The sequence below is a fragment of the Microcebus murinus genome, chromosome 22 (assembly GCF_040939455.1).
Source record: "Microcebus murinus isolate Inina chromosome 22, M.murinus_Inina_mat1.0, whole genome shotgun sequence".
Taxonomy (NCBI): Eukaryota; Metazoa; Chordata; class Mammalia; order Primates; family Cheirogaleidae; genus Microcebus; species Microcebus murinus.
Window position 1 is genome coordinate 25,137,942 of NC_134125.1, and position 13,853 is coordinate 25,151,794.

General features: G+C 42.6%; 1 protein-coding gene across 1 annotated transcript in view; it reads left to right on the top strand.

The window, feature by feature from the left end:
- MAPK1 (mitogen-activated protein kinase 1) overlaps positions 1–13,853 on the top strand; it is a 108,962-nt gene that overhangs the window by 61,588 nt on the left and 33,521 nt on the right. Inside the window, exon 3 of the mRNA XM_012776707.3 lies at positions 1,683–1,872. Within this exon, the coding sequence (XP_012632161.1) occupies positions 1,683–1,872 (190 nt within the window). The remainder of the gene's footprint in view (positions 1–1,682; positions 1,873–13,853) is intronic.

Here is a 13,853-nt window from a genome sequence, read left to right on the forward strand (position 1 = left end):
AGCTCGCTGTCTCTAGGCAGCCCTTTCCATTTTTAAACGGCTCTGTTAATAAGTTGCAGCGATATTTGAAGTGAAATTCCTCCTGCCACTACCACCTGTTGGTCCTGCTTTACCTTTTGCTCATCTAGCATGAATCTGTAGGGGACAGAGAATAGTGTCTACACAGAAATGAATAAAAGAAATGCAAAATGAAATAATATTATGGTGAAGTTAAAAGCTAAAGGCCTTTATAATTTAATTTCTTTAAGAAAGAAGATAAGCCGGGCGCGGTGGCTCACGCCTGTAATCCTAGCACTCTGGGAGGCCGAGGTGGGCAGATTGCTCAAGGTCAGGAGTTCAAAGCCAGCCTGAGCGAGACCCCGTCTCTACCATAAAAAAAATAGAAAGAAATTAATTGGCCAACTAATATATATATATATATATAAATCAGCCAGGCATGGTGGCTCGTGCCTGTAGCCCCAGCTACTCGGGAGGCTGAGGCAGGAGGATCGCTTGAGCCCAGGAGTTTGAGGTTGCTGTGAGCTAGGCTGACGCCACGGCACTCACTCTAGCCTAGGCAAGAAAGTGAGACTCTGTCTCAAAAAAAAAAAAAAAGAAAGAAAGAAAGAAGATAGCAGGCCAGGCGTGGTGGCTCACACCTGTAATCCTAGCACTATGGGAGGCCGAGGTGGGAGGATCGCTCAAGATCAGGAGTTTGAAACCAGCCTGAGCAAGAGCAAGACCCCATCTCTACTAAAAATAGAAAGAAATTAATTGGCCAACTAAAAATATGTAGAAAAAAAATTAGTCGGGCATGGTGGTGCATGCCTGTAGTCCCAGCTACTGGGGAGGCTGAAGCAGAAGGATCACTTAAGCCCTGGAGTTTGAGGTTGCTGTGAGCTAGGCTGATGCCACGGCACTCTAGCCCAGGCAGCAGAGTGAGACTCTGTCTCAAAAAAAAACAAAAACAAAAACAAAAACGAAAAAAAATAAAATAAAAAGAAAGAAGATACCTGTAGCTAAAGTTTTAGGTGCTTAGATACATGGCTAAGAAAGCAAAATTAGCATAAACTCCTTCTTAGCATGACTTCCCCAGGTCTTACTTATTTAGGATCTTAACATTAATTGAAGAGCCAAGAAAATAGACTTAGGGTTGGATTGAGTAGTAGCAGCAGTGTATTTCTAGACCTGTATCTCCAGAAGTTTTATAGTTGGTTTTGAGGAGTTTGCAAGGGGAGGAGAGGAGTGGCAAGAAGGAAGGAGAAAGAATAGTGGCGTTAGGGGTTGTTACTGGGCCAAAGAGAGGAAGGAGTCCATGGTGTCTGCTGGCCACCACCCTTTCCCAGCCTTTTCCAACAAGCCTTAGAGGGGGTCTGTTGATGGTGAACAATTTAGGGAACAAAGTTATTGAGACTTCAGGATTGGCCAGTATTTCCATAACAGCCTGTTTCTGGTCTTAGTCTAGACCCATAACCAGACACATCAGGCAGGTGTAATGCCTGTTGTCACACAGGACTTAAAAGGAGCTAACTGCTTCAGATTCCTTTGTGAAAGTATACCAAGTTTTCATCAGTTTCTTCTTTCCCTTAAGGGCCTCAGGATGGACTGTTTGGGAAGAAGGTAAAGAGAAGGTACATTTTGTTTTCAGTGCTTGGCTAAGAGTAACCAGCTAATTGATATTTTACCTTAACCTGTTCGAACAGATATATAGTACAGGACCTCATGGAAACAGATCTTTACAAGCTCTTGAAGACACAACACCTCAGCAACGACCATATCTGCTATTTTCTTTACCAGATCCTAAGAGGATTAAAATACATCCACTCAGCCAACGTTCTGCACCGTGACCTCAAGCCTTCCAACCTGCTGCTCAACACCACCTGTGATCTTAAGGTCAGCCAGTTATTTACTCTTTTTTTTTCTTTTTTTTTTTTTTTTTGAGACAGAGTTTCGCTTTGTTGTCCAGGCTAGAGTGAGTGCCGTGGCGTCAGCCTAGCTCACAGCAACCTCAAACTCCTGGGCTCAAGCGATCCTCCTGCCTCAGCCTCCCGAGTAGCTGGGACTACAGGCATGTGCCACCATGCCCGGCTAATTTTTTATATATATATCAGTTGGCCAATTAATTTCTTTCTATTTATAGTAGAGACGGGGTCTCACTCTTGCTCAGGCTGGTTTTGAACTCCTGACCTTGAGCAATCCGCCCGCCTCGGCCTCCCAAGAGCTAGGATTACAGGCGTGAGCCACCGCGCCCGGCCAGTTATTTACTCTTAGGGTGATATGTAGTGAAAAAATTGAGGCATAGTTTTTACTGTGGCATAGTTATATTTATCATTATTCCTATTTAAAATTATACCAGAAATAGACGAAAACATTTTTACAGAAAAAATACTAGTAAAGAGTACTAATCCTCTTCTTTCTCATGCCATTGCTCCTTCCTCCCCAGAGATAACTAACCAGTGTGACCAAAATGGACTTATTTTCTCCAAAGTTTTTCCTATACTCTTACATACTTGTATACTTTTATACTATATATAGGTAAATAGGATCATGTACATTATGTATAAGTTTTAAGCCATCTGTTTTCATTGATGACTTTGTTCCAATAAATTTTATATAAAAGATAATCAGAAATCAGCAGAAAACTTAACCTCACTGACTTTAACACCTAATAAGTCATTTCAAATAAATAGAGAAACCCAAGATCCTTTATAGTCCTCAGAGTTCTCTTGAAGATGTACAGCATTTATATATTTCCATTTTAATAGGTGTGAGAGCTAAATAAACAGGGAAATCTATAGGTGTCTTAGACGCAATGAAGAGATGTGAATTCAGTCTAATAAAAATGCACAGGAATTCAAGAAGATCTAAATAAATTGAAAGACATCCTTTGTTTGTGGATCATAAGCCTATATTGTTAAGATGGTGATATTCCCTAAATTGATCTACAGATTAAGTACAATCCCTGTCAAAGCCCCAACTGGCTTTTTTGCGGAAATTGACAGGCTCATCCTAAAATTCATATGGAAATTCAAGAGACCAAGAATAGCCAAAACAATCCTGATTTCAAAACTTACTATAGGGTTGGACACAGTGGTTCATGCCTATAATCCCAGCACTTTGGGAGGCCAGGGCAGGAGGAGCACTTAAAGCTAGAAGTTCAAGACCAGCTTGGGCAACATAACAACAAAAAATAAAAATTAGCTAGGTGCGGTGACACCTATCTGTAGTCCCAACTTTTTGGGAGGCTGAGGTGGGAGGATCACTGCTACAAAACTCTGGTTATCAAGACATTTTGCTACTGGCATAAGGACAAACATATAGATTAGTAGAATAGAATTGAGATTCCAGAAATAAACCGATGTCTATAGCCAAGTGTTCATTGAGGAAAGAATAGTCTTTTCAGGCTGAGCACAGTGGCTCACCTATAATCCTAGCACTTTCGGAGGCCAAGGCAGGAGGATTGCTTGGGTCAGGAATTTGAGGCTGCAGTGAGCTACGATAGTGCCCTTGTCCTCGTGCTGGGGCAACAGAGTAGGACCTTGTCTCAAAAAAAAAAGTCTTTCAACAAATTACTCTGGGACAAGTGCATAGCCACATGCAAAAGAATGAGAAAATTAACTTATTAGTAAAATGAATCAAAGAACTCCATTTAAGAGCTAAAACTTTAATGCTCTTAGAAAACATAGGAGTAGACTGGGTGACGTAGCTCACGCCTGTAATCCCAGCACTCTGGGAGGCCAAGGAGGGCGGATTGCTCGAGGTCAGGAGTTTGAAACCAGCCTGAGCAAGAGCGAGACCCCGTCTCTACTATAAATACAAAGAAATTAATTGGCCAACTAATATCTATACAAACAATTATCCGGGTATGGTGGCGCATGGCCTGTAGTCCCAGCTACTCGGGAGGCTGAGGCAGGAGGATCGCTTGAGCCCAGGAGATTGAGGTTACTGTGAGCTAGGCTGATGCCACAGCACTCACTCTAGCCTGGACAACAAAGTGAGACTCTGTCTCAAAAAAATGAAAGGAAGAAAGGAAGGGAGGAAGGGAGGGAGGGAGGGAGGGAGGAAGGGAGGGAGGAAGGAAGGAAGGAAGGAAGAAAACATAATCTTTGTGATCTTGTGTTAGGCAAAGCCTCTTAGAATGACACCAAAAGCACAAGCAACAAAAGAAAAAAGATAAGTGGATTCCATCAAGACTAGAAATGTGCTATATAAAGCAAACAAGCAAGAAAGTAAAAAGGCAACCCATACAATGAGAGAAGATGTTTACAAATCATATATCTGATAAGGAACTTATAACTAGAATATGTGAAGAGCTCTTACAGCTCAATAATAAAAAGATAAATAGCCTGATTAACAAATAGGCCAAGGATCTGAATAGACATTTCTCTAAAGAAGACAAATGGCTGATAAGCACATATAAAGATGCTTTCCATCATTAGTCAGTAGAGTAATGCAAATCAAAATCACAATGAGATACCACTTCATACTATGCACTGGGATGGCTATAATCAATCAAAAATTCAGATAATAAATGTTGGCAACGATTCCACTCCTAGATGTATATGCCTATTTAAATGAAAACATGGACCCACACAAAAACTTGTACATGCATGTTCATAGCAGTAATATTCATTACAGCCAAAAAGTGGAAAAAATCCAAATGTCCAACTGATGATGGATAAATAAAGCATGGTAGATCCACACAATGGAATAAAAAGGAGTGAAGTACTAATAATGCTATAACATGGGTGAATCTTGGAAGCATTATGTAAGTGAAAGAAGTCAATCACAGAAGACCACATATTGTATGATTCTATTTATATGAAATGTCCAGAATTCGTAAATCCATAGAAATAGTAGATTAGTGGTTAGTGCCTAGTGCTGGTGAGACTGGGGAGGAGTGGAGAGGGGATGCTAATTCAATTCTGGAGTTTCTTTTTTGAGGTTATAACAATGTTCTCAAATTGGATGGTGATAATGTTTGTATAACCCTGTGATTATAATACTAAAAATGATTGAGTTGTGGCCGGGCATAGTAGCTTGTGCTTGTAATCCTAGCACTCTGGGAGGCCAAGGTGGGAGGGTCACTCTAGGTCAGAGGTTCGAAACCAGCCTAAGCAAGAGCAAGACCCCATCGCTACTAAAAATAGAAAGAAATTAATTGGCCAACTAAAAATATATAGAAAAAATTAGCCAAGCATGGTGGCGCATGCCTGTAGTCCCAGCTACTCGGGAGGCTGAGGCAGAAGGATCGCTTGAGCCCAGGAGTTTGAGGTTGCTGTGAGCTAGACTGATGCCACGGCACTCTAGCCCGGGCAACAGAGAGAGACTCTGTCTCAAAAAAAAAATGATTGAGTTGTATACTTTAAATGGGTGAATTGTATAGTATGTGGATTATATCTTGATAAAGCCATTTAACAATTGCTTATAGTAATAATCATTTCTTGGAATATAGTTTGACATTTCTGTGGGAAGCCTTTTAAGGTATACCAGGCAAGGGAGATGAGCATCTGCCCCTGAAATCTGAAAACTGTTAGGTCAGAAATCTGGTATTAATAGATAGGGGTTTTTTTTGTTTTTTGAGACAGAGTCTCACTTTGTTGTCCAGGCTAGAGTGAGTGCCATGGCGTCAGCCTAGCTCACAGCAACCTCAATCTCCTGGGCTCAAGCGATCCTTCTGCCTGAGCCTCCCAAGTAGCTGGGACTACAGGCATGCACCACCATGCCCGGCTAATTTTTTGTATATATATTAGTTGGCCAATTAATTTCTTTGTATTTATAGTAGAGACTGGGTCTCGCTCTTGCTCAGGCTGGTTTCAAACTCCTGACCTCGAGCAATCTGCCCGCCTCGGCCTCCCAGGGTGCTAGGATTACAGGCGTGAGCCACTGCGCCTGGCCTATAGTTGATGATTATAATAATATGTGATGTAACTCAGATAAAGCAAAGAATGGTATATAAATGCAAAGGCGAGAGGTGGGCTAGTTCTAGCTGGGGCTATGAGAGATGGCAAGAAGAAGGTGGTATCCATGCTAGCCCTCTGAAGAAGGGCGGGCTTTCCTGTAGGAGGTGAGCAGCTATATTTGGCGTGGGGTATCGTAGGCAGAAGGAACAACAAAAATAGAAGTAAGAAGTAAGGGACTACTACACAAAACATTAAATCCTCTTCTCTGTAGCTGCAGCGTTGGGTGAGTAATAGGGCGTCATTGACACTAAACTGATGAGGTTGTTGGGAAGTTGATCATGGAGAACCTCATGGAGCTATCTAGAAAAGATTTTAAAAAGGTAGCTTATATATTGTCACTGGTTGTTTGAAACAGAGTGGTCAGCATCCAGTGAGACGTTATGGAATACAGCTTCTTTTGTCAGGTACGTGTGGGTTGGACTCTGTCACCTCTTAGGATCCTTCTAATATAGATCAGAGTACTGTCCACGTGGGATGTAACTAGCTCCTTTCCCCCGATCTGTGCAACTAAAAGCCAAGTGAGCACAAAAGAAATGAAACTGCTTTTAGGAATGGCCAAACTACTTCTTTGGCTCTTACTGATATTCTTGAAAAATTACAGTGAATAGTTTTGGTCTCCTCATCTTTTATCTTTTGGTTTCTTATCACAACCTTGTTATGGAGGATTGTTTTTGTTTTTGGAGAGACATTCTTAATATTTTAAGTATATAATACTTCTGGGAAGAGTTAGCTCTTATTTTTGCTTGAAAATGTTTATCATGAAGAATAAAGCAAACAGAATCAGACTATTTTCTCTGTTACCTCTTCACTTTTTATGGACTTACCTTTACCTAGGGCTGTTTTATGGACCCACTCACTAAAACTCACACTGACCCTGATATATATGAGTTGTTGGCCATCAGCATAATCTAGGCGTTGTTTTCAAAACTCAAGTTAACACACAGAATTAGAAACAGAACAGGATATTTTAGATATTTAAAGTAATACAGTTCACTCACATTTTTAAAATGTACTATGGAGTGTGCGTAATTCACATGGGTATAAATGTGAGAGGAGAGAATCTCATTCCAAAGATGAGTACAGTGTGTCACTGAAGTCACTGCTTTGTCGTGAATGTGTCCAAGCAGGACAGAGTGCATGGCAGGTTAGGGTGCAGTATGACAGCTGAGAGAGTGCCAGTGGGGAGAAGTGTCCTGTTCGCTGGAGCTCGGGGATTACTGCACATCTGTCATGTCCTCAGTGCCTTGTAGCAACCATGATGCCTGTCCCACATGCCCCTTTGCCTAGAAACTTTATAACCTATGACCTTTCTTATTTGTTATTTAGATCCTTTTCCATTTCCAAGTAAGCAGTTCTGTCATTTCTTTTTTTTTCTGTTGGCCTCTATGTTACTAAAGTGTTGCCAACTCTTGAACCTTCATGATATCAGGTATTCTCAGTGTCTTTTTTTTTTTTTTTTTTTTTTTTTGAGACAGAGTCTCGCTTTGTTGCCCAGGCTAGAGTGAGTGCCGTGGCGTCAGCCTAGCTCACAGCAACCTCAAACTCCTGGGCTCAAGCGATCCTCCTGCCTCAGCCTCCCGAGTAGCTGGGACTACAGGCATGCACCACCATGCCCGGCTAATTTTTTGTATATATATTAGTTGGCCAATTAATTTCTTTGTATTTATAGTAGAGACGGGGTCTCGCTCTTGCTCAGGCTGGTTTCGAACTCCTGACCTCGAGCAGTCCGCCCACCTCAGCCTCCCAGAGTGCTAGGATTACAGGCGTGCTTATTCTCAGTGTCTTAGACCTTTAACTTGTGTTTTGTCTCTGGTATCACTCAAAGCCAACAGCAATAACTTTCTTTTTGGTTTCCAAAAACACACATGCTTGACACTTATTATCCAAAGTCTTGAGAACCAGCAGATGCTCACCTCTCAGGACCCTTCTGAGACCCTGTCTTGTAGACTTTTTCTTTATTTTTCAGGGCCACCGAAACACACAACAGTTACAGACCCTATTTGGAGGTTCTGCTAGAATATTTTTAGTGCAATTTCCAGGGGGATGTAGTCCATATCAGTCTGTGCTCTCATTCACTAGACTCACCCCACAGAAATCCCAGTAGGAGACACAGGATGTTGGAATCACAGCATGTGAAACTTCTAGCTGTGCCTGTGAAGGAGCACACTGGAAGATACAAAACGAAACATGTCTTTGGGGATTCCTTTGTTTTTTAAAAATTTGAATTTACACAAGAGGTGCAAAAGCTGATTGGTCATTTTGTTTTCTTATACCATGTCCTAGTTGTCTGTCTTCCTTTTTATGGAATTATACTGAGGCACTACTATTTTTTTATCTCGTAACCTTGGCAGTGTACTTGTTAATGCTGTGTATATTTGGTTTGTCTTAGATATTGTAGTGTTAAGAGAACCTTCCAAAAAAAATCGCCTAAGCTTTCCATTGATAATGATGGAGTTGTGAAATCTTGTAAAGGTTTGAGACTCACATCTTCATCTTTATTTTTTAAATTGTAACTAGTAATTTTACAGAACCTACTAGTTCTCTGCCTTTTACTAGATGGGGGTGACACAAATGATAAAACACGACCCCCTTTACACTAACTCACTATGAAAATTGGTAAAGGGAAAGAAGCATTTTCCCTATCTTTCTAGTAGGAAATCCACTAGGATCTGTTCATCAGGATAGACAGATATCCCAATTGATGAACCATGGCCCTTTGAAAAGAATGCCAGCTAATAAATGGAGAGGGAATAATAAAATTAGGAAAGTCACCATTTTGTAACCCCTGATGAAATTGATTTGTGCAGTGTCATCCTGTTGGGATTCCAGTCCCTGGGTGGGCTGCCACTGCCTCTCCTATATGGGTTTACTCCTCACCTCACACATAGACCTGATCCAAATTCTTTGTTTTTTTAAGAGACAGGGTCTTGCTTTGTCACCCAGGCTGGATTGTGGTGGCATGATCATAGCTCACTGTAACCTCAAATTCCTGGGCTCAAGCGATCTTCCCACCTTAGCCTCCCAAAGTGCTAGGGTTATAAGTGTGAGCCACTGTGCCCAGCCCATATCCAGATTTTTGAGCCACATCTTAATTCCACTTAGATGCTAAGTGCCCTACCAGGCTGCTGTGTTTCTCCTCACCCCGTGGGGACCCTTAACATTGCATGACTGCACTTAATAGCTTTTGGACTGAATTTCTTGGAAGATAGAGATATGAAAGAACAACTACATGTTTGGTTTTAGTTTTAAAAAATAGGCACAGGCCGGGCGCTGTGGCTCACGCCTGTAATCCTAGCTCTTGGGAGGCCGAGGCGGGCGGATTGCTCAAGGTCAGGAGTTCAAAACCAGCCTGAGCAAGAGCGAGACCCCGTCTCTACTATAAATAGAGAGAAATTAATTGGCCAACTGATATATATATAAAAAATTAGCCGGGCATGGTGGCGCATGCCTGTAGTCCCAGCTACTCGGGAGGCTGAGGCAGGAGGATCACTTGAGCCCAGGAGTTTGAGGTTGCTGTGAGCTAGGCTGACACCACGGCACTCACTCTAGCCTGGACAACAAAGCGAGACTCTGTCTCAAAAAAAAAAAAAAAAAATAGGCATAGACATACTGCATCCTTCAAAGTGACAGGGTAAGTTGTCCTTCATTGTGAAGGAATGTTATTCCCATTTTTAATTTTTCTTCCTTCCTTAATATTGCCACTTTGAAAATATAATTTTATTAACATTTTTTAAATTACTAATGTAGGATGTTAGCCCTCGTACTCTGTACTCTGATTTTTATTTATTTACTTATTTTGAGACAGAGTCTCACTTGTTGCCCAGGCTAGAGTGAGTGCCGTGGCGTCAGCCTAGCTCACAGCAACCTCAAACTCCTGGGCTCAAGCAATCCTCCTGCCTCAGCCTCCCGAATAGCTGGGACTACAGGCATGCACCATCATGCCTGGCTAATTTTTTTTTTTCTATATATATTAGTTGGCCAGTCAATTTCTTTCTATTTATAGTAGAGACGAGGTCTCACTCTTGCTCAGGCTGGTTTCGAACTCCTGACCTTGAGCAATCCGCCCGTCTCAGCCTCCCAGAGAGCTAGGATTACAGGCGTGAGCCACCGCGCCTGGCCTCTGATTTTTATTTTTAAAAGGTTATCAGTAACTCAGACATTGGGGAAAAATGGTCATTAGGAGAGTCTCTGCCAATTAATCCACCCCAGTTGTTTTGTTTCCTATAAACACTTAAAGTAGGACATTTACTCACCAAATATTGAATGTACACTATGTATAAGACACTTGGAAATAAAAAGTAAGTCAAATATTGCCTTTTTCTTGAGACTCACATTCTGGTGGGGACTTACATTACAGCTAATTATCATAGATTGAAGTTGTGTGCTTTAATGTAAATCTAGCAGAGTATAATGGTAGAGTTCAGAAAAGTGGCCAATTAATTGTTGGGGGTGGTGTTGATGCCTGGGAAATTTCTCAGAAGAGGAAACATTCTAGCTGAGTATTCAGGGTTAGTGACGGCATGGATAGAGGCACACAATTGCTATGGTATTGCACAGTTCAGCTTGAGAGGTGTAGGTCTCGAGTAAATAGGGTCAGATGCGGGACAGAACTGATGGTAGGAGATAAGAGATACAGAAGATAGTTTGGTGGCAGTTTGAGAATGCTCTCGAGAACCATGCTTAAATAATTTGGTCTTCATTCATTAGGCAGAGAGGATTGGTTAAAAGATTTTGAGCCAGAGAGATGACTTATCTTTTAGAAGAAACCCTTAGGCAGGAATTTAGAGGATGAATTACACTGCGGCAGGGAGACTAGCTTTTACGTAAGTCCAAAACTGAGTTCATACTAAAGTAATGGCAGTTGAGATATAGAAGAAGCCAATTCAAGAGACATTGTAGGAGGTTCCAGCTACAGTGCCCCCCACCCACATGCCCCACTGCTTCTTTCTCTAGGGCTTGCTCCCATTTCCCCAGGTCTTTCCTTGGCTGACATCTCTGCAGGATTTCAGTATCATTTTACATGGGTCTTTCTTAGAGAGTCACTCTGCCCAATACCACTATATTAGTTTTCTCTTGCTCTGTGACAAATCACCTGAAAACATAGTGACCTAAAACAACAGTAATATATTACCTCACAGTTTCGTTGGGTCAGGAATTCAGTTAAGGTGCAGCGGGGACAGCTGGTCTCTCCCCAGTGTCTGGGCCTCTGCTAGAAGATGCAAAGGGAAGGGCTAGAATGATCACTCGTGTGCTTGACTGTTGATGCTGGCTGTGACTAGAATGCCCGTGTGTGGTCCATGTGGCCTGGGCTTCCTCACAACATGGGCAGAGGGTTTTAAGTACCCTAGAAGAGAGCGAGCCTGGTAGAAGCCATATTGCATTTTATGGTGTAGCCTCAGAAGTCACACAATATCACCTATACTGTATTCTTTTAGTTCAGGCAGTTTCAGAGGTTCATTCAGATTCAAGAGGATGGAAGATGGACCCCACCTCTTGATATTAATACAAGTTTTGGGCCAGGCGTGGTAGCTCATGCCTGTAATCCTAGCACTCTGGGAGGCTGAGGCGGGCGGATCACTCAAGGTCAGGATTTCGAAACCAGCCTGAGCAAGAGCGAGACCCCACCTCTTCTAAAAATAGAAAGAAGTTAATTGGCCAACTAAAAATATAGAGAAAAAATGAGCCGGGCATGGTGGCGCATGCCTGTAGTCCCAGCTACTCAGGAGGCTGAGGCAGGAGGATCGCTTGAGCCCGGGAGTTTGAGGTTGCTGTGAGCTAGGCTGACGCCACGGCACTCTAGCCCGGGCAACAGAGTGAGACTCTGTCTCAAAAAAAGAAAAAAAAATGAGTACAAGTTTAGCCAGAGAGTTTGTAAGAAGAGCATGGAGGCTGGGTTATATCGGTGTGGCCCTCTTTAGAAAATACAGCCTGCCACAACTGAGTTTAAAGTTATTCACAGCACTTTCCCGTCTTTATAGAAATTTAAGAATCTGACCAAGCTCTCTAAAGTATAGCTTCCCTTTTCTTTTGTCTGTAAATCCTAGAAGAATGTGGAGACATCGTCCTCAACCTTGGCTTCATTGATCTATTGATTTTTCATAGTCTGCTTTTTTTTTTTAATCTGAGATTTGTTTTGTGATTTAACTGAGCCATGAAAAGCTGTGTATCAAGTCTACGCATTCATTCTGTGTGACACCAGGCACTGAGGGCAGTGAAGGTTCTATGTGCATATTCTGGTGTTTGCCCTGGTTTAGCTCTGCTGACTGTGCAGTATTTCTTCTCTGATTGCATGATTCAGAATGTGGCTTCAGGTATCCATTTATACCACAGAAGGCAGAGTGGTGAGCTTTGGTTAAACTTGAATCAGAAGATAAACTGTTAACCCTGGAAAAAAGAGAAACTGTGTCACAGAGATATTGAAAAATTGAAACCGCACAGAATGGAAATGGAACGATGATAGCCCAGCATGGCAAGGGATGGCTCTCAGTGGCCAGAGGCCTCCCCTTCAGAAGTAAGAAGAAATCAGCCATTCATTGTTTCCCCGAATTGGAAATCAAGTCAACTGGCATCATGTTGCTAGTGAGCCTCCTGGGCATGAGTCCTGGGAGCTCTTCCTGCAAGTTTACTTTACAGGAACTCATAGGAATGTCTCTAATGAAACAAATTAGATGCAGGTACATTGAAAAGCCTCAAGATCAGTCAAGCAGAAATTTTAGAACTTAACAGTGATATCCCCCCCCCCCCGCCAAAAGCTTATGACCACGCCTCAATAAGCTCCTCTGAGAGGTCCGTGACTATCAGAGGGCGTAATGGCAAACCAAACCAGCTTTGCCAGGAGAGGCCCAGGGCTCGTAGGGGAGGTGATGTCAGCTGAGGGAGCGCAGTGGCTGGAGCCCGCAGCCACAACCACGGAAGACAGGATTTCCTCCCTGCTCTACCATGTGACCATTCACGTGGAAAGAGGTCTGCAGAGGAGTCACTGGAGAAGCAGATCACTCTTGGCTCCTTTTGATGATGCAGTGATGGTGTCTCAGGAGACTGAGAAATTCTGCAACACAGATGTGCAGCTTCTCTCAGATGCTACAGCGGGAGCAAGTGGTAGGGCCTGTGGAATCAAAGGTGCTACCTGGTGATGCTGGCCTTTAAGGTGGGGAAGGCTAGAAGAAGATATTGGGAAGGGAAAGGGATCTCTCTGAATCTTTCTGAATTATTGAAGCATTCAATTGTGGGATATCTAAGCAGACTGATATCCAGATAGGCTCCAGGTCCTATGAAGATCTCTTAGACTTATTCCTCCTTGTCCCCATTTTTTTTTTTTTTTTTTTGAGACAGAGTCTATGTTACCCAGGCTAGGGTGAATGCCGTGGCATCAGCCTAGCTCACAGCAACCTCACACTCCTGGGTTCAAGCGACCCTCCTGCCTCAGCCTCCTGAGTAGCTGGGACTATAGGCGTGCGCCACCATGCCTGACTAATTTTTTGTATATATATATTAGTTGGCCAATTAATTTCTTTCTATTTATGGTAGAGACGGGGTCTCGCTCTTGCTCAGGCTGGTTTCGAACTCCTGACCTTGAGTGATCCGCCCCTCGGCCTCCCAGAGTGCTAGGATTACAGACGTGAGCCACCATGCCCTGCCGTGTGTGTGTGTGTGTGTGTGTGTGTGTGTGTGTGTGTCCATTTTTATGTCCTGAGTTCAGGCCCCTATCTTTTCTTAGCTGACTTAATGCTATAAGCCTCTAAAGTAGTCTGTATTCCAAGCTACCTTCTACTATACTCTGGCCTGTTTTTGTTGACATGTCTGTCTCTTGAGTTAGTTCTCCAGGGGCCAAAGAATTAAAATACCCTACAGTTGTATGGGACTAAATACATTTTAGTGATATTTAATATATGTTGGAGTCTAGGAAGGTCC